Source organism: Arabidopsis lyrata, assembly GCF_000004255.2.
Source record: "Arabidopsis lyrata subsp. lyrata unplaced genomic scaffold ARALYscaffold_5, whole genome shotgun sequence".
Taxonomy (NCBI): Eukaryota; Viridiplantae; Streptophyta; class Magnoliopsida; order Brassicales; family Brassicaceae; genus Arabidopsis; species Arabidopsis lyrata.
Window position 1 is genome coordinate 20,460,449 of NW_003302551.1, and position 19,630 is coordinate 20,480,078.

Sequence of the window (19,630 nt, forward strand, 5' to 3'; positions counted from 1 at the left end):
TAAATTAGTTCGAACCCGGTTTAGCACCAACAGACGGAACCTTAACCGAGAGTGTGGTTTACCTTGGTTATGAAAAATCAAAGATATTGTAAGCCTAGCAAATCGATATAATTTATAGAAAATTCAAAATCTGTATTATGGAAAATATTAAAAGCTATATTAACACTTCAACATTTTGGAACATTAGTTTGTTGGCTGTGAAGTTATTTTCTTGGAGTGGATGAATTCTAGACATTTACAAAATTGCTACGCCGGAAAAGTATCCAGCGGATGTACATTTTAATGAATCAATCGGAAAGAAGTCAGCATGATGCCACGGGATTTCCCGTGAACTAGCCGCCGAGGAAAAAAACCGGTTAACTTCCCACCGCCATTACTGTTCAAATTACCAAAGCAAGATTGAACGTTTGCAAGAATGGTTTAGACTTGAGAGAGCTCTAGTTCATGAATTTGCGGCAGTTTGGAGCTTTACAAAGGCAGGGCACTTTGATTTCTTCAGATTCATCAACCTCAAAGAGATAATCATACCTGCAGAAAAATGAGTTTTCATGATTAAGGTTAATGCATATGGATTTAATCTAAATTCTATGAGAAGAGAAATGTTTTACGTAAGCTCTTCCCCAGCTGAGACATTGGTTTTTGCAATGAGGACGATTCTGTTGTCTTCTCCATCACCCATACTCACTATACGAGCATAGCAATTGGGCATACACTGCACAAGACATAAACATCGTTAGTAAGTTACCAGGTTTTGGTCTTGTGTGTCAATTTAGGGAACTTACTGAATGATTGATCAATCGTGCTATGTTTCCAGAGTCTGTGGCATCAATTACTATCTCTTCGCTTATCTTGAATAGCTGCGTTGTTAGATAATAAATAAGTTAACCATTAGATGAAGCGGATAATTGTTAATGTAGCAAGCAATCGAAACTTACGTAACAATCTTTGCCTTGAGAACGATAGTTTGCCTCTCTTAGATCTGCAACACTTCTCCTAACTTTCACCCCACGATACTCGATGATCTGCACAAGAATTTTGATAATCAGTAGTTAGTTTGCCTCAAGAATTTCAATTTAGCCATATCGAAATCATGAATAATACAACGTTAACTAGATACCATTTCTCCTTCTTGAATGCTATTCCTTGCAAACAAACCCCATCCATGTATGCCAGATTTACCAAAGCAGACTCGAAAATTTTCCGTCCTCTGAAGAAGATAATATTGTTTATAAATATTTTAGGATAACAAGATGGAGAAAATATTAACTCATTGAATCAATGTTTACCTGCAAATGTTTTAGCCGTTCTCTGAATGAGGTAAAATCTGCTTCCTGGTGTAACAAGGTAAAAGAAAATTAAGATCTTGCTGAGATATTCAGAAAAAATTGCCCCAAGAAAGCAAAACATTGACATGAATGGAGCTCTGAATGAGAAACTTGCCTTAAAAGAGTTTCGATTCTCGATTTCACCCAAAGAATGATGGCTTGGTCCCTTAAGCCTGTGGGATATAGCCTCCAGATCAATCTTCTGAAACATCAGCAGTAACAGATATGAAGTAGGAGCTTTGCTAGGGAATAGTTAATAATGAAAGACTCTCCAACGTCCAAGAATAAACAAGATCCCCAGAAGCATACCTTTGTGTTTGATCTACTATAGATACGGCATCTTGCTGCAGAAAGAGAATCAAATACACGACTCTGTTCGGCTTGGGTTTGGGTTTCAAAACCTGGAAGCTTCATCTTCTTGGTCAAAACGAGTCTTGAACCTTTGGTGCGCCCATATTGATTCTGAAGCAAATTTCTAGAGCCAAATACGCCTGAGGGTGTGTGCACAACTACAACACTATCTGGATCTGGCTTCCTACATAGTGGGTAAAATGATACAGGCGATCAGTATGTCCCAATATCACATAACAGGTCAATTAAAGAATATGTCGGAAAAACAAACCTGTGAAATGAACAGTAAACTGACTTCCTGGTTCTCTGCACACCATTTTTCTCCAGGCAGTGCAACTAAATTCCATAGACAACAGCATCAGTTACACATTCCTAAGATGATTAACTAACAGAACACCTTTGCAACGGTTTTAACGTGAAGAATGAAAATTATCATATTCACACAGAGGCTAAGTAGTTTAAGGACTAACCTCCATGTTGTAACCTGCCCGTGATGCACACATTGCGTGGAAGTGAGTGGCACACTTGCAGCAATGCACGCAGGAACCATGTGTCTGCTTACAAATTGTGCAAACCTAAAAGGTGTTTTCAGAAAATATCAGACGTATATTATACAATTCTAATAAAACATATTGGTTACAATTTCTACTTCTAGCATTTCATTATACCTTAAGAAATGAATTTACTGGAATTTTGAAAAGTCCGACAGCGGGCTCCATATTTTCATGATTCAAAAACCCAACTTCCGGTCTGAACCAAGCACATGTTACATGAACCCACAAACCCTCGACGTCGCTTGGTTTTAAAGCACCGCCTGCATAAATGGAAGAGTTCAGGAAAGAGATAGAAATAGGGAAAATGAGTTCAATTTATAGCACCTCTACCCAAAAGAGAATTCTCAGAATGACTGTACTTAATGTAATCTTGTGACAGGACAGTCAAGAATAAACCATTACTAATGCAAGATCGGAATAAAATCATAAAGAGAGCTAATTCTGCAGTAGTACCTTTTACGGGACAAAGACAACACTCTCTTTCAATGTCTGGTGTTTCACATGCTCTGCACACCCAGGAAGTGAGGTCCTGAGATTTGCTTACCCCATAGCATTCTTGGTGCACAGCCACTTGACATCTGAAGACAGATTTGGTCAGATTTACATATTTATGTCTCATGTTTGGTTATAAGATCGCTGTAGAATTCAGTATAACCAAAAAATGCCATAAAGTAACCTGTTACAGATGATCATTTTATTTTCTTCCCAGTCTTCTACCCATCTGCATACAGCACACCTTTCAGTCGTCCACTTAGCCCTGACTGGCTCATACTTTTCTGCGCATATAAAATAAGTAGTAAGCAAGTTTCCTAGCAAATTTAAACTCCAAAAGAAGGACGCCAGGAGTTGAGCTATAATCTACCTTCCAGCATAGAGAGCATCTTTTGCTTATCCAACATCTGGGTTTCTAGAGTATAGGTACTAAATTCTGCAATCTGTAATATCTTGTTGTCAGTAGTAAATTTCTTATAGACATCATGCATGTAAATTTCAGGGGTATATATAAGGGCAAGTTTATGAGAGAGTTAAGCATAAGGAATGTACCCATTTTTCTAGAGGTAGCATTGTGTCTTTCACTCTTACACTATACTTCCACTTTTTGGCTCTGCAGCCTGTATGGCGTTCCCATTCACTTGGTGACTGCTTCCTTGACCCACATGAACCACACTTGCACTCAATTCTGAAAACAATAGTTCCAAGATAAATGTATTGTTCTAATCTCTGGAACAACAAGAGAATGGTAACCGAAGTCTAGGATCAAGCGCAGAATTGTCGTTTTCAGAGAAAAAATCATATTACGGCATTGCATTGTGTAGTCATGAGCAAACAAAATCCTGCTCAAATGAGGGAATTGAAATAAAGCTGATGCATCTAATACTTACGCATGAAATTTTCTGATATATGTCCCTTCCATGCCATTACAGACTACAGTAACCGCATCAGGCAGCTCAGTCTCTGTCGTCTTTTCTGTAGACCTGTCCCAACGAGGTTGTGAAGAGGAAATTTTGCAAATTAAAGAATTAGCAATAGAACAATGCAAATAATAAAAGCAGGAGAACATATTGTTTTCCAGAAGACTAAAGTGAGAGAACATGAGATGTTAACAACATACTTGAACACTGATTTCTGTTCTTCTAATATTGTTGGTGAAAGCTCATGTTGGACTTTACAATCAGGGCAATAGTAATTGTTGTGCTCCAGTTCCTTAAGATGATAACCAAATTAGAACAGCCATTCGACAATAGTCTTCAATACTTAAAATCAAAAGTTAAGATGCACGGAGATGTATAACTGCACCTTAAAGCGCTCATTCGTAATGTTGTCGCATCCAGCATGTACCCATACGTTACACCCATCACAACATACCTAATACATCAAATCAAGTCAGCTACATAGATGTAATAGTTTATTACTCAGGTCAGTATTTCACCAAACATGGTCAAAGAGATTCTCACCCAATCTCCATCATCTGAAGGGTGCCATATTCTCTTGCAGATGCCACAATACTGATTGAATTTCCGCAACTGAAACAAAAATTAAGATTCAATTCCTTTTGACCAAAGAAAACTGAATAGTAAGGAAATTTTGCTAAGAACCTTTGAACAGTGTTTGCATAAAAGCTCTTCCGGTTGTGAGCCTTTAGTCCTTTTTAGAGATTTTAATGGCATTACTGAGCCACAACCGTCGCAGGTCCTTACGTCCTCATGACATAAACCCTACAAAATAATTAAATCAGCATAGCATTTTAGGGGATGTATTCCCAATAACTGTAAAAGAGTCAGATACAAACAGTATGTCCACGCCTATGTAGTATGTAATATGTATAATGCCTTCATGACTTAGACCAGAAAGTATATCACCAGCTGATTATGACTTAGAACAGAAAGATGATTATGAATTATACAGGATGCGTATAGAAGTGATTATGAATTATACAGGATGCTTATAGAACTGATTATGAATTATACAGGATGCTTATAGAACTGACTGGTGAGAGTTAAAGTAAGATTCTGTCCTGAATTGATTTACTTTGTCCTCCCAAATCAATTACAAGAGCAAGCTTGAACATCTAACCCAAAAAAAAAGAAAAGGAATATGTGTCACGAAAACGTGCCTGAATTCTAGAAGCAGGTCCATACTCCTGGTCGGATTCCGTCGCAGAGGAATCTGGGCAGCTAATTTCAACATCTCCAAAATCACCCTCGACCCCATTTTCTGCTAAAACTGCTTCCTCTAGTGCCTTCTTAAATTCACTTGGCTTGTAATTGTACAAGTTTGTCTGATCCTGAAATCTGAAGAGATGAAAGACTCTTAAGGAACAGAAACAAACAGACAAATATGAAAGATTTCCAGAAAGAGCGTCTCATGTACTTACTTATCCATAAATTCCGTAAATGGATACATCATTCCTTGTCTGACCCATGCATAGTCCTGTTAATGAGCAGAAGTTTCAGAAGAAGATAGTACAAATAAATGCATCAAACGCAAGCTTGAAGACAGACAGAGATTAGTATATTACCCTCTGAGTTCCATCCTTGGAGTACCCAAAAAACATGACACATATTGCGCCTGGGACGCAATGTTTCAAGACTCCATCAGGCGCTTGCGATATCGGATCGATCACCACAGCCGGCCATGCAGGGAATCTTTTCCCACACTTGGCCCAGACAAGATCGCCGACTGTAAATTCCTCTGGTTTGTAGACGCCCTTACGCGTTGCGTGGGGCTTTTTCGGTATACCAAAGTTAGCATCGTCGGAGGAAGACAAAATGGAAATTTTAACATCCCAGTAATCGCAATCTACTTCGCTGCTGTCTCCGTTATCCTTACGTGGAAACAGCTTCGAGTCTTTGCTGCGATTCAATTTCGAGCTTCCACTGAAACCTTTGACCTTCTTCCCCAGAGTTACGTCGTCATCATGACTAGACTCCGTCGACTCTTCCTTGCGACGGCCAGATTTCCATGAACCAACAATGGAGTCCTTGAACCTTGAAGGAACCGCTCGAACTCTGCCACGCGAAGACTTGGACTGGTCGGAGCACGGTTGGGAATCTTTGCTGGTCAAGGAGCTTGAGCTACTTGTAAGAAGTTCGGGTTCTCTACTACATGGTTGATCCACGGTTGCTCTTTGTCTCTTCTTATACACCATAATCTCACCCTTTTTGCTCCCATACTCAATTTCTGAATCAATTTTGCACCGCTTCAGATTCTGATTCTCGAATGTCAAGGTACGTTTCAAAATCATGTCCTAACTCAGCAATCGTCGACTAATCAACATAAACGACCATCCAAATTCCGATTCCAAAACCCTAATTTCATCAAACAAAACAGATTCGCACTTCGGACCTCCGGGAAACAAAAAGAAAAAACTCGAAACGCTTCAATTCCTCTCGCAAATTGGTTCAAGACTCAACGAACCCAATGCGAAACCGCTTCTTTAACCCTAAATTCGAAAGCGAAAACCAAATTCTCGTTTCCCTCAGAGGATAGAATTAAGAAATCAAACGACGGAGAAATCGTGAAACTCTAAAACGCCGGAGAAACAAAACAAATCCTCCTCGTAAATTCCCTTATCAGTGGTTTCACAACGGAGAAGATAAAACCTTAAAATCGACGGCCAAGGAAAACAAAAGAGGAGGAGAAGGATCTTGTGTTCTGGTGAAGGAGACACAGACCGTCGTCGGTTTATATATTTTTCCCGATTATTTTATGGTTAATTCTGAAATTAATTCGCTTGAACAATAATAAAAACGAAAATTAAAATTCAAGATATGATGACGTGGCGGTTGAATGGAACAGTGTTTGGCTCCAGGGATTGGGGACGAGGGAAGACTGCGAATTTTCAGGCGTACAAGAGCGCCAAGTCGAAAACTGGCTTTTGCTCAAATCCGACGTGGCGCATCAGTTATATAACTCTCTCTTTTCTTTTCTTTTCTCTCACAAATTATGAGAAAAATCAAAGCTTGTTGGGCTACATATTGGGCCTAAATTGTTTCTTTTATTAATTGGGTTTATAGCATGTGAGCTTTGTTTATCTAATGATCAAAGTTTCTTTTTTTTTTTTTTCTTTTTTTTTTTTTTTGGGCAAAATGATCAAAGTTTCTAATCTCTACAAATCTGCAAGTTGAAATTTTAAAATTCATGTACAGTAGTCTTTTTTTTTGGTAATTTCATGTACAGTAGTCTTTGTATTCGTATGTTAATAATTTGTAGGGTGCTGCAAATGGTTTTACCAGTTAAGATGAAAATGTAAAAATCATTTTTTCAACTCCATTTTACATTACTTAAAAAACAAAGAAGATAAATTTTAAAAAAATTCATTCCCATTTGTTTTACTAAATTTTTTTATCTTATTCTTATAAGTGACAACCATTTGCACTCATATATACTATTCATGAAAACTGACTTTTGGCAATTATTGTATCTTTAAGATTATATTTAGTTACAATTATGGTGTATAGACTTAGCCACTTGGGAGGTATGTTTCTCATGGAACATTCTGACATTACCACCACACATATCAAATCCCATTTTGCTGTCTTCTCATATTTTTTTGCCATCATAAAAACAATGAACTATATAATCCCTAGCATGCTAATATTCCAGACAATTGAGGAAAATTATATTTTTCATTTCAAATAAGACTGAATAATCGTTAGGGCCTCCAAAATGTTAGGAACGTCTATGCACTTTTACAAACTCTCATTAATCGTAACTCATAAAAGGAATGAAAGATTTACGTATACATGTTTTCACTTTTCAGGAACAACAACAACCTACAAAACTCAACTTACATCTTCAAATGACAACAATTTGAGATCCAAAAAGAAAAAAAAAACCTTAAAAAAAAATCATCATGTTGCTCTCTAAACCAAGACCGATTTCCACTAGAAAACCAACACTTATCGACTGTAAAATTCAATGACCATAATGGCTTTAACCAGGGGAAAAAAAAGGTGCCTTTATGTACAAGAAACAAACGAATGACAAAAACAGAAGATCTTGAATCAGACACTAGTAGAACTTGGATGTGCCTCAAACGAGGGAGGGGTGTGAGAAGATGGCGAACCAATAGAGCCACGAATCCTGAATATTTCAAGAACAACAAAAGCAAGTAATGTCACTGACAAAACAAATCCATATCCAATTTTCCATCCATCTCCTCCATTATCCGCCATTCGAATTCCAAGAACAATGTTCACTGCTCCAAAGAAGAGAGAGATTCTCCCAATCCAATGATGATACCAATTCCAATATCTCCTCATCTTTGTCTCCTTCTGTGGACGTGCAAAGAAAGCCAAAACCTGCAAAACAAAATTCCATTCCATTTATTGAAACCAAAAATTTTATTTCGATTCTTAAACTCGAGAGACTTGCAAGTCTTGATTCTCTAACCTGAAGAATGCTAAGAACTAAAAGAAAGATCCCTATGCCTCGATGCGCAGGTATATCCGGCTGGATCCTATTGTAAAGCTGAATCCCGAGGATAACAGCGGCTAAACCGAAGATAAATCCCGTGAATTGAAAACCGATATGAAGATAGTACCAAAGAGGGTCTTTATGTCTAAGATATCTCGCGAGGATTGCCCCTACGGGAAGTAAGAAACCCCATCCGAGTATCGCCATTACTCCATGTTTTGTCTTCTCCGTAGAAGTTGTCGTCTTCATGGAGGTTGCTCCACTTGCTGCATTGACCAGCAACACACACGTATTGAACTGTCCCCTGTTTTTAACATGTATATATATGGACTTAAATTGTTATACATTACCTTTGGAAAAATCGACGATGACTGTAGTTTTATCATCATGCTTAGTCAAACGGCCAAGCTTGGAAGGATAAGCGGTGCTAAGGGCTAATATGACGGCTCTCTGAGGAACTCTAACGGAGAATTTCACCTGGAAAGCTAAGTAAATCATTGCTCCGTGAAGAGCCACCACCGGAGGGACTTTTTCTAGTTGCAATTCTCCTTGATCAGGCACAACTTGGTCTCTCTCCGTTCCTTGGAGATAGTATTGTTTGATTTTGGCGTGACCCTTTTTCGAAATCCACCCGACCATCGCGCTTGACCCAACCATTCTTCCTTCTTTCGAGAATCCGATTCCAACCCACCCGGTTGTGTATAAAGCGGATACTATAATCGTCATCACATTGTCTCTGTTTTCTGAATACTGCGAAACAGAGAACCCCAGAAAATTAAAGGTTTATTGAAAAGCAGAGAAATTGAAAATCGAAATTATGGGTTTTAGGAAAAGTTGGTTTATTTATTATTTGTTTGGTTTACCCGTAAGACGAATGTGTTCCATAGAGGAGTACAGGGCATGTTATCGGAGACATTGCTGTACGGTGGAGGGAGGAAATCGGATAATCGGTTTGCAAAACAGAGATTCTGGGTCGAATCGTTTATGACATTGGCGTCATCAGCAGCTAGAAAAGGCAGATCTTGTCCGATTAAGAGACAGAGGATGTAAAATCCGACAAAGGTTCTCATGGTTGGAATCCAAACAGAGACGATAAGGAGCAAGGAACAATGGAGGCTTTTTGGGTGATGTTTACTTGAAGAAGAAGAAGAGTGATTGAGTTTGGTGGTGAAAGTGGTTGAAGATGGCGATCAATCATAATCATCAAATTGTTTTAAATCAGCTCCGGTTGGATTTTGAGAAAGATACTTGGAGTTGATGTTTCACTGGTTAAGTATCGGACAATTTATGTCCCCTCTGTCACTAAATCGACACGTGAACCGACAGAAAAATACCAAGAAGATGCCATGAAATTATTGCTTTTTTTTTTGACAGTTAAAACAATTGTCAATTGCTATTTGAGGTTGAGAAATTATGAAATTATTTCTAAGATATGGAGAATCTGGAGTTTTTTACTTTGCTTATTTAAGGGGAAAAAAAGAAGAAGACAGAGATGGGAGGGAGAGAGTGGGGTCGTAAACTGGACCAGAGTGGGAGGTGGATCAGTCTTATTCTGAAAATCATTACTCATTAGGTATATTTGGTCAGGATAGTGCCACGATCAACATCATCTTTTCTTTTCTTTTCTTTTCGGGAAGGAGATATTATTGGGATATATGGGGTCTATTGTGCAATTAGGAAATAACTTATGTATAGTTTGGTTATTTCCCTAATGTATCTAGGTTTAATATTGATTCATTGTATGTATATAAGGCTAAGCCTCCATCACGTGAAGCATAAGAAAACCTTTATACAGAAACAAGGTTTTTGACATGGTATCAGAGCATAACCTAAGATTTTAGGTCATACGATTCTCTGTTCTTTACCTTTATACTCTGTTTTTCGACTTCTTTCTTTGATCTTAGTATTATCGATCTATTCTAATCGATATACTCTCTCTTTTCTTCCCTAAATGGCGAGTGAAAAATCCGGCAGTGGCACACTTGAGGATGGGTCCGACGGCTCGTCTCACACCAAGGTTGTTACCAAACGGATTGAGTCAACTAGGAAAAGAATTGACCCATACGATTTGTCTTCCGGTCATAATCCCGGATCTGTCATCTCCCAGCCACAACTTCGTGGTCCTAACTATGATGAGTGGGCGATGAATCTAAGACTTGCGTTGCGTGCAAGGAAGAAATTTGGTTTTGCGAATGGTTCCATACCTAAACCCGATGACGACTCTGATGATATTGAAGATTGGTGGGCTAATAATGCCATGGTTGTATCATGGATACGATTGACTGTAGCTCCCGATTTGAGTAGCTCACTTTCACATCATGAGATTGCTTTTGATCTTTGGACTCACATACAAAAGAGATTTTCTGTGAAGAATGGCCAAAGAGTTCAACGATTGAAGACTGAGTTGGCGAATTGTCAACAAAAAGGATCTGCAGTTGAAGCTTACTACGGGAAATTAACGAAGCTTTGGACGAGTCTTGCGGATTTCCAGAGAGCTAAAACAGTAGAAGAAATCGCGAAAGAGAGAGAAGAGGATAAGCTGCATCAGTTCTTAATGGGACTCGATGAAAGCCTCTTCGGCGCCGTGAAGTCTTCTCTCCTCTCACGGGATCCTCTTCCCTCACTTGATGAAGCTTACCAAGTTGTCTCTCAAGACGAGGAGTCTAAACGTGCTGGACGTTTATTGGAAGCTCGGAATGAAGGAGCTAGCTTCGCGGTTCAAGCTTCATCGCGTCCTCATCCACCTTCGCAGCCCCGTGACGCACCATCACAGCTCCGTGACCCTTCGGCTGTGTGTTCGAGCTGTGGACGGAAAGGACACTTGTCCGAAAATTGCTTCCGTAAGATTGGTTACCCATGGTGGTGGGGTGATCGTCCTCGCTCAAAGTTTCCACAGCCACAAAACGGAGGTTCTGGCGGGTCGATTGTTCCGTCTAAGACTGCCCAAGTTCATCATGTCGGTACTTCGGTACCAATATCTGCAGTTAACATGGCGATTACGGAGGCTGATCGGGTGGGTTTTAGTGGTTTGAATGATGAAGAATGGAAGAGTTTGAAGATCATGTTGAATGAAAGAAACTCCGGCTCTCATGATCGCTTATCGGGTAAGTTTTTTATCGAATCATGGATTATAGATACGGGTGCCTCAAATCATATGACGGGCAGCATTGATTTTCTATTAGATGTTTGTGATATGGCTCCCATGTTTATCAAGTTACCCGATGGTCGGTTTACTGTTGCTACTAAACAAGGGAAAGTGTCTCTTGGATCTCATCTCCGGTTGCTCAACGTTTTCTTTGTTGATGGATTACAGTGTCACTTGATATCGGTGTCTCAGTTAACAAGAGATAGTGGCTGTATCTTTCAGATTTCTGACAAGCTTTGTGTTGTTCAGGACCGCATCACACAGACGGTGATTGGAGCAGGTGAGCAGCAAAGAGGTCTTTATTTTTTTCGGGGGGTGACAGAGGTGGCAGTGACACGAGTTTTGGATCAGCAACCTAAGGATGTGTGGCATTGTCGGTTAGGACACCCTTCGGACACGACCATGGAGATGTTGCAGTTATCAAGTTTGAGTAGTAATAGTGATAGTTTTGTTTCCAAGAATTGTGACGTTTGTATTCGTTCAAAACAAACACGGGATTCTTTTCCTTTGAGCATTAATAAAACTTCGGAAGTTTTTGAGTTAGTTCATTGTGATTTATGGGGTCCGTATCGAACAACGTCTCTTTGTGGATCAAGATTCTTTCTCACAATTGTTGATGATTTTTCACGGGCTGTATGGATTTATTTGCTGCCCACCAAGTCTCAAACGGCTGCTACTCTACGTGATTTTGTTGCTTTGGTGGAACGGCAATTTGAAAAGAAAGTTAAGACTATCCGGAGTGATAATGGGTCTGAATTTCTAAGTCTTGGGATATTTTTTAAAGAAAAGGGTATCATACATGAGACTTCGTGTGTTGGAACTCCACAACAAAATGGACGAGTAGAGCGAAAGCATCGACATATCCTCAATGTTGCTCGCGCTTTACGGTTTCAATCTACTATACCAATTGAGTTTTGGAGTTTTTGTGTTCTCACGGCGGGATACCTAATAAACCGTACACCAACCAAGCTTCTTCATGGCAAGACTCCCTTTGAGATTCTCTATCAACGAGCACCACCTATGGATCATTTAAAAATTTTTGGTTGCTTATGCTATGCACATAATCAACGACATGGCGGTGATAAATTTGCTACTAGAGGTAACAAGTCTGTTTTTCTTGGATATCCTTTTGGTAAGAAGGGCTGGAAGGTATATGACCTTGAAAGCGGTATTATTTCAACATCAAGAGATGTTGTCTTTATTGAGACGGAGTTTCCATTTGCTACTGCTCCCTCGGTCTCGTCTACACCATCATGCCAGCCTTCTCCGACTACTCCTCTTCACGATGATGAGGATGATTTTTTGGACCAGACTTTGGTTCAACATACGCCTCCCATATTGGATGATAACATTGAGTTAAGGGCAACTCCGGTTCACTCTCCAGTTCGGGAACATACTACTTCGCCTCCGGTGGTTTCTACACGGTCTACACCGGAGAGTACGACTTCTTCTTCTTCTTCACCTGCGGCTTTGGATCCGGTAACTCTTGAATTTTCTATTGCATCTCTTGAGGATTCTATTTCTGATTCGGATGAGCATGAGGCTCCTATGGGAAGAGGCTGTCGTCAAAAATTCCCTAATACACGGTTACAAGGATATGCTACCAATACGACTCACATTGGCTCCGATAGTGACTTTGTCGACTCGTCATGGTATCCCATTGATACGTATGTTGATTGCTCTCAATTCTCGGATCATCACCGTGCGTTTCTTGCAGCAATTACGGCGGGTGTGATTCCTCGTACGTATGATGAGGCTGTCAAAGATGAAAATTGGCGTGAGGCAGTCCGTGGAGAGATTAATGCTCTAGAAGAGAATGGGACTTGGACTGTTGAGACATTACCTCCAGGAAAGAAAGCTCTTGGATGTAAATGGGTGTTTACATTGAAGTATAGGTCCGATGGTACGTTGGAGAGATATAAGGCTCGGCTTGTTGTTCTTGGTAATAATCAAACTGAAGGTTTAGATTACACCGAGACATTTGCACCAGTGTGTAAAATGACTACGGTCCGGTCATTTTTGGAGGTTGCGGTTGCCCGTGATTGGGAAGTGCACCAGATGGATGTGCATAATGCTTTTCTCCATGGGGATTTAGAGGAAGAAGTGTTTATTAGATTTCCTCCGGGTTTTCGTACTGATGATAAATCTCAAGTATGCCGTCTACACAAGTCTCTTTATGGATTGAAGCAAGCTCCTCGGTGTTGGTTCGCAAAACTCTCCACTGCACTTAAAGAGTATGGTTTTCAACAATGTGTCAAAGACTACTCTCTCTTCACATTCGCCTCCAAGGACACACGTTTACATGTTCTGGTATACGTTGACGATCTTATTATTACCGGAAGCTCTACGAAGGTTATTAATGATTTTAAGACATACTTGGGTTCATGCTTTCATATGAAGGATCTCGGCATCTCCAAGTATTTTCTGGGTATCGAAGTTGCAAGAAACTCTTCTGGTATGTACTTGTCTCAACGCAAATATATACTTGATATCATCTCCGATACCGGTTTGTTGGGTGCAAAGCCGGTTTCTCATCCTATTGAACAGAATCATAAATTGGCATTGGCGGGTGGTGATACTTTACCGGATCCGTTTCGTTATCGCCGGCTTGTTGGTAGGCTTATTTATCTTAGTGTTACTCGTCCAGAACTCTCCTATGCTATACATATTCTTTCACAGTTTATGCATGCTCCGAAGAAGGACCATTGGGATGCGGCGGTTCGAGTTGTTTGTTATCTTAAAACTAATCCGGGTCAAGGCATTCTACTCCGGGCTGGTCTCGATCTTCGCCTCGTAGCTTGGTGTGACTCCGATTATCAAGGCTGCCCGCTTTCTAGACGTTCTCTTACCGCATGGTTTATCCAACTCGGCGGCTCTCCTATCTCTTGGAAGACACGGAAGCAGGATGTGGTCTCTAGATCGTCATGTGAGGCTGAATATCGAGCCATGGGGGATACCGTTTGTGAGATCTTATGGCTGCGGGAGTTACTTACTGCTCTTGGTGTGGATTGTTCTGCGCCTGTTCCTTTACATTGTGACAATCAATCGGCGATTCATCTAAGCAAGAATCCGGTTTTTCATGAGCGTACAAAGCATGTTGAATCGGATTGTCACTTCATTCGTGATGAGATTGTTCGCGGTGTCATTGCTCCCACATATGTGTCTACTACGATTCAACTCGCTGACATTCTTACCAAGGCTCTCGGACGCAAAGAGTTTCAGGAGTTTATGTTCAAGATGGGTATTCGGGACCTCCACACTCCATCTTGAGGGGGGGTATTGGGATATATGGGGGTCTATTGTGCAATTAGGAAATAACTTATGTATAGTTTGGTTATTTCCCTAATGTATCTAGGTTTAATATTGATTCATTGTATGTATATAAGGCTAAGCCTCCATCACGTGAAGCATAAGAAAACCTTTATACAGAAACAAGGTTTTTGACAGATATTGGAACAGATCTTAGAAACAAAGTAAACACCAAGTTCTTTTGTTTAGTTTTTTTTAACTTTCATTATTGTGGTACGAACCTTTACAGCTTCAATGAGTACCAATCACACAAACGAAAACTTTCATGTGTTCATAAGTTCATTCTAAAAACAAACACAAAAAAAAGACAAACTTCGGTTTACGTTTTTAGTTTACATTAAGCAAAAGTTTTTGGTTGCAAAATGGTAATGTAAAAATAATTTAAACTGTATTATGCATGGCGGCATGGGTATCACCGTATCAGTCACCGCGTTTTATGTAATCAAAATATCAAAATTCAAACTATCGAAGTCTAATATAACATATTTTGACGAGCTATATTGAATTAAAGTGGAACAACAATCAGGATGGGGATGTAGCTCATATGGTAGAGCGCTCGCTTCGCATGCGAGAGGCACGGGGTTCGATTCCCCGCATCTCCACTTGTGTTGATTTTTTTTTTTTTTTTTGCTGGCCTCTGTAATACTTCTTCAGTTCTTCTGTTGCTCCTCTTTTTCTCTCTTTCCGGTGGTTTAAACAGATAGGATCACGTCGTACGTTTCTGTCCGTGAATTCATTTTTTTTTTCAAATAATTTGACCAACTATCGTCTTACAGAAACTTATTCAGAAACAATGTTAATTCGAACACGGAATACAAAGACAAATGGAAAAAGGAAAAAAGAAAAAAGAGACAAAAAAAAATGAAGAAGGAAACGTATCCTAAAGAAACAAAAAATGGAGTGTGGAGAGGTCTCGTCTCTCTACTTGGACCAAGCAACTGCTTCAATATCCGTCTGAGCACTTCTATACAATTCCAGCCTCTTCGCAATCGAAGTCCTTCGCTGCTGAACCGCAGGATCCTCATCCAACAATTTCGACAATTTGCTCATCTATATTTTTAACACCAAACCATTTTTAAAACATTCTTACTCATCAGATCTTATACAATTGTCAATTTGCTCATATAGGTAATTTAGTATATGGTTATTTATTGTTACCTCTTTCTGGCCAAGCTCGGTGAAGAAGAAGTCTAGAAGGCTTCGTTTTGCTTCACGGACTTGACAGTAAACAATGGATTTCGGTATGGAGTTTCTCAAGCCAGCGCAGACCATGTTCACATATGACAACACATTCGAACCGATTCTTCGGAGATATGCATCGTTGTATCTGTCGAATATCGAATGTGTTGGATTCCCACCTTTTTCAGAATCTTGCGGGAGTTTCCTGAAGAACTCGACCGTTAAGTAACCAGACTCCATGTCCACTAGTAACAGAGTTGCTTTCCTGCTCTCTTCTCTCATTCGATCCAATGAATCCACGGCTGCACCTGATACTTCTACTCTCAGTGTTGGATATTGCTTCAGTTCCTGTAGTGATGATGAAACACATAATCATGCTTCAAAACTCATAAGTGTTGTTGATGTTGTTGTTGTTGGGTTTATGATTTTGAGCAGAGATATTCTTACTGATGTTTCACCCATGGATTTGTGGATAAGATCCTTGAGAATGGAATGAACCGCATCAACAGCTGCTTCAGCAGGGCCTCTAATGGAGACTAAGCATGATTCTATGAGGCGGCGATAACCTTGTTCAGGAGCTATGAGATGAGGTTGATATCCATCTGCTTCAGTGATCAGTTTCCGTACATTGTCCATGGAGAGATGTTTGTCGAATTGCAGTCTTTTAATGGCAGCTGGGAATTGAATGTCGAACACAGAGTTTATCTTTTCACCACCTGAACGCCTGTGAGGTTGTTAGTGGTAATCATCAAGCCAGATAAATGGCATTAGCAACAATCCAGAAACATGCAGATGACTTACGTGCCATCGAGGTGTTCTTTAAAAGTTTGATCAAAGGCACGGCAAATTTCCATGATCATATAAAGTTTTCCCTGCATTCAGGAGAATGAGTAGTAACGAAGGAGCCATTTGAAATGAGAGAAGAAACCGAAGAATGAAAGGCGAAAAAGGTCCTTAAGACAAACGATCCTTACACCAGCATCAGCTGCTACAGGCTTCCCAAGACGGCTTAGCTCTGTCTCTAACTCGGAAATAGTCTTTGTGATAAGAGACTGAAGTCCCGGGATTCTCGACTTGATAACAACTTCCAAATGCTGAAAAGGTTATAGCTGGTTTTAGAGCAACTACAAATCTTTTATGTTAAATGCTTCATATATACCAAACTCCTTAATTATATACCTTAGAGAGCATCTTTCCTAAATACTCTGAACCCATTCTGTCAGTTAAATGTCTGTATTCTGGGCTAGTCTGGAAGTAATCACGTTCACGCCGACGAGCAGCAATCATATCAACACTTTTATTAATGTCAGCTTGAGACCGGTTTACAACACCAACCCAAGGATACCTTAATTTGTATCCCCTTCCTTCAAGTATCTGAAATCTCCAAACATTTAGAACACTTAGGAACTGTTAAATATTCACTCACCACTATTTAGTGAGATTCTCATATTTATCTTCATTGTGTCCTTTTCATAATGCAGTTAGATAAAGATTGTTTTCAGCTTACATCAACAGCATTAGTGCCTTGGTCCATGAGATCAATTTTAGTTAAAACTCCAAAAGTCCTGTCTCCTGATAGCAGCAAGTGCGACGAAGCAAACATTAAACAACATGAATCAATCAATTCAAACTACTATCAAGATATATTTATTGCAAGGATCATCTTCTTTGCTATGAAATATGATAATAATATCATCATCTTCGAGAACCACTAGGTACTGACCATGCAACTCAATCATAGATACAATGCTCCATAGAAATAAAACCATATTTACTATGTCATCACACTGAATTATATCTCACAAAAGAAAGAACAGAGTAAATTCAGAAAAGCAACTGTATCAAACATATAAGGAAGGAAGAATCTGGCACCTTTTGGATCAACTTCACGAGAGATCTTAATGGCATCAGATGTAGCAAGATCCTGATTTGCAGGGGAAATAGCTAGTATGATGCAGTTGGGCTGTCAAAAGGTGAATGATCAATCTTTGTAACTTTGCTTGAACACACGACCTTTAGAGAATAGAAGCATCATCCTTCTACAGTTGTATTATGCTACACATTTAATTTCTTTCAAATCAAAGTTACCTTCTCAATAAACGATCTGACCATGTTCTCGATGTCTTGAACAATGCTCTCAGGCTGGCCATCTACAACATAATTGGCACCAATTTTTTATTAATGTTTGTCAATAAAGAGGACTTGGGGTGTGGGATATCATGAAAAACAGAGACTGTCTCACTTACCAACAGCTACCTTTGTCAGCCCAGGAAGATCGACAAGTGTCAAATTCACAACTACAAACATTTCAAGTAAATAAAATTGTTAAAACCTAAACTTAAACTTAAGATTTGATCGAATGTTAAAACCCTGTGTACAAGACCTAAGGACTCCTAAAGCATTCTTGGTTATCTTCTTGATGCAAATGTAGGAAGTACAATAGCTTCTCTTACCATTAGGAGAGAAGATACTGAGATGAATTGGGACTGTAGATATTACTTTGCTACTGCGACCAGTTTCACGATCTGTCTCATCCGAAATCTCCTGCCTCACAGCAGCTACATACCAAGAAAGAAGAAATAAATATCTCAAACATAAGAAAACCAGAGGAGAAGAATGTGTGCACCTAAACAACACTACAGATACTGCAAGCAGTCTCAGGAAAAATAAGGAGCATTAACTCCTCCAAAACAAGAAATATACCAAAATCGGTGAACTTCTTCTTTGGAAGATGCATAAACTCTGCATACTCTTTCCCTTCATCAATTCTATGAAGCTGCAGGACAAGAGGTCTACGTGTAACAATCCCTACATGGAAGACATTGTTGTTCTAAGTAAGTTTCTATCAGGAGATAAATCTTCAGTTATATGATGTACGTTTTTATCTGTTGATATTATTCTAAGCAAGCTTACCAGCTCCACGAGGTAGAAAATCTTTTCCAACAACGCTCTCCAGCACTGAAGACTTTCCAGAACTCTACAATTTCCATCAAATCAATCGGATTGATCCCCAAGAGAATAGAAATTGTACACTGCTTAAACGCATTCCATGAATACGCAACAGTTTTTGATTAAGAACAAAAGATCTCACAAGTCACAACTTTTCATTGGTCTCATAGAAAACAGTAACATCATCATTAGTTTAGATCAAATCAATGATTCAATGGGAAGATATCAGATGATTTTTGAAACATGAGATCACATTATTTCTACGCACCGAAACCCCAAATGGAACCGAGAAGGCAATGCCTAAGATCTAAAGATCGCCGATTCAAAATTCCAAGCCAAAATCAGAAGAAAGAGACCAAACCTGACCACCGACGACGGCAATCGCAGGCAATGAGTCCCAGAGAGTTGGGAGGGAGCTTCCCTCGCCGTGATCTCCCAGAGCCGTACAGGCTCTCTGAATCTTGTTCACAAGCGCAATCAAACTCTCCATAACGAAATCAAACCTAATCAGCTCCGATTACTCAACGGCGGAATCAATCTTCCGGCGATATTTGGTCTCCGACGAGTCCGTATGAGGAGGAGAACAGATCGCAAACGTTATAACCGCGAGAATTGCTACCATTCAGGCGACCGTTGAATTTTTCTCAGAAATATATAAGCCAAAGATTCATAATACCGAAACTAGCCCTGTTGAAAAGTCAAACATTGTAGCAAGCCCAAGGCCCAATATAGAACATTTTGAGCCCAATTATCCTCTTTTGGACACATTTCTGGTATATTCTTTAATGTTCCGAGTCACGATACTCGAATGGTATTTCCGTTATAATTTACGAAACAATGTCTCTTCTTTTCTCTACAACCACACGATTTCTATGTTAATTACCAACGAAAAAAAAAAC

At 39.6% G+C, this 19,630-nt stretch overlaps 3 protein-coding genes and 1 non-coding gene across 5 annotated transcripts; 1 reads left to right on the forward strand and 3 right to left on the reverse strand.

Moving 5' to 3' along the window:
* Positions 1 to 135: 135 nt before the first annotated feature.
* LOC9314477 (histone-lysine N-methyltransferase ATX3) lies at positions 136 to 6,722 on the reverse strand. Of its 2 annotated transcripts, none has more exons than XM_021025150.1 (23): positions 5,250 to 6,722; positions 5,106 to 5,161; positions 4,845 to 5,022; positions 4,327 to 4,446; positions 4,186 to 4,236; positions 4,028 to 4,096; positions 3,843 to 3,934; positions 3,613 to 3,705; positions 3,275 to 3,410; positions 3,093 to 3,165; positions 2,907 to 3,006; positions 2,684 to 2,808; positions 2,345 to 2,490; positions 2,147 to 2,251; positions 1,948 to 2,012; positions 1,635 to 1,860; positions 1,441 to 1,527; positions 1,287 to 1,331; positions 1,118 to 1,207; positions 936 to 1,022; positions 783 to 857; positions 609 to 712; positions 136 to 528 (listed from the first exon to the last, which is right to left on the reverse strand). In XM_021025150.1, exons 1-23 carry the CDS (start codon positions 5,973 to 5,975, stop codon positions 438 to 440), a joined length of 2,940 nt encoding a protein of 979 aa, XP_020880809.1. In that variant the 5' UTR covers positions 5,976 to 6,722; the 3' UTR covers positions 136 to 437. The 2 variants fall into 2 exon arrangements, with proteins under 2 accessions (XP_020880809.1, XP_020880808.1); XM_021025149.1 differs by having other exon boundaries at positions 4,186 to 4,254; positions 5,250 to 6,721.
* Positions 6,723 to 7,430: 708 nt separating this feature from the next.
* Positions 7,431 to 9,519, reverse strand: LOC9314478 (cytochrome b561 and DOMON domain-containing protein At3g61750). Its single transcript, XM_002878364.2, has 4 exons — positions 9,013 to 9,519; positions 8,500 to 8,899; positions 8,126 to 8,415; positions 7,431 to 8,034 (listed from the first exon to the last, which is right to left on the reverse strand). Exons 1-4 carry the CDS (start codon positions 9,217 to 9,219, stop codon positions 7,738 to 7,740), a joined length of 1,194 nt encoding a protein of 397 aa, XP_002878410.1. The 5' UTR covers positions 9,220 to 9,519; the 3' UTR covers positions 7,431 to 7,737.
* Positions 9,520 to 15,132: 5,613 nt separating this feature from the next.
* On the forward strand, positions 15,133 to 15,205 carry TRNAA-CGC. Its single transcript has one exon. It is a non-coding gene; the product is annotated as a tRNA-Ala (tRNA).
* A 122-nt stretch (positions 15,206 to 15,327) lies between these two features.
* On the reverse strand, positions 15,328 to 19,356 carry LOC9314479 (dynamin-related protein 1B). Its single transcript, XM_021025156.1, has 14 exons — positions 19,093 to 19,356; positions 18,696 to 18,759; positions 18,486 to 18,590; positions 18,236 to 18,340; positions 18,029 to 18,079; positions 17,871 to 17,932; positions 17,655 to 17,745; positions 17,290 to 17,354; positions 16,962 to 17,156; positions 16,757 to 16,876; positions 16,584 to 16,654; positions 16,230 to 16,506; positions 15,762 to 16,130; positions 15,328 to 15,653 (listed from the first exon to the last, which is right to left on the reverse strand). Exons 1-14 carry the CDS (start codon positions 19,219 to 19,221, stop codon positions 15,525 to 15,527), a joined length of 1,833 nt encoding a protein of 610 aa, XP_020880815.1. The 5' UTR covers positions 19,222 to 19,356; the 3' UTR covers positions 15,328 to 15,524.
* Positions 19,357 to 19,630: the final 274 nt, after the last annotated feature.

Excerpts from the sequence above, each read along its gene's own strand:
- LOC9314477 (XM_021025149.1), bottom strand. The coding sequence starts at position 5,975 with ATGATTTTGAAACGTACCTTGACATTCGAGAATCAGAATCTGAAGCGG. Across the intron at positions 2,491-2,683 it reads TTGTCTTTGTCCCGTAAAAG|GCGGTGCTTTAAAACCAAGC; the intron begins GTACTACTGCAG and ends CCATTTATGCAG. Across the intron at positions 2,252-2,344 it reads CAGTAAATTCATTTCTTAAG|GTTTGCACAATTTGTAAGCA; the intron begins GTATAATGAAAT and ends AACACCTTTTAG.
- LOC9314478 (XM_002878364.2), bottom strand. The coding sequence starts at position 9,219 with ATGAGAACCTTTGTCGGATTTTACATCCTCTGTCTCTTAATCGGACAA. Across the intron at positions 8,416-8,499 it reads CATCGTCGATTTTTCCAAAG|CAAGTGGAGCAACCTCCATG; the intron begins GTAATGTATAAC and ends TGGTCAATGCAG. Across the intron at positions 8,035-8,125 it reads TAGTTCTTAGCATTCTTCAG|GTTTTGGCTTTCTTTGCACG; the intron begins GTTAGAGAATCA and ends TTTGTTTTGCAG.
- LOC9314479 (XM_021025156.1), bottom strand. The coding sequence starts at position 19,221 with ATGGAGAGTTTGATTGCGCTTGTGAACAAGATTCAGAGAGCCTGTACG. Across the intron at positions 18,080-18,235 it reads CAGTATCTTCTCTCCTAATG|TTGTGAATTTGACACTTGTC; the intron begins GTAAGAGAAGCT and ends AAATGTTTGTAG. Across the intron at positions 16,507-16,583 it reads AAAGAACACCTCGATGGCAC|GCGTTCAGGTGGTGAAAAGA; the intron begins GTAAGTCATCTG and ends ACAACCTCACAG.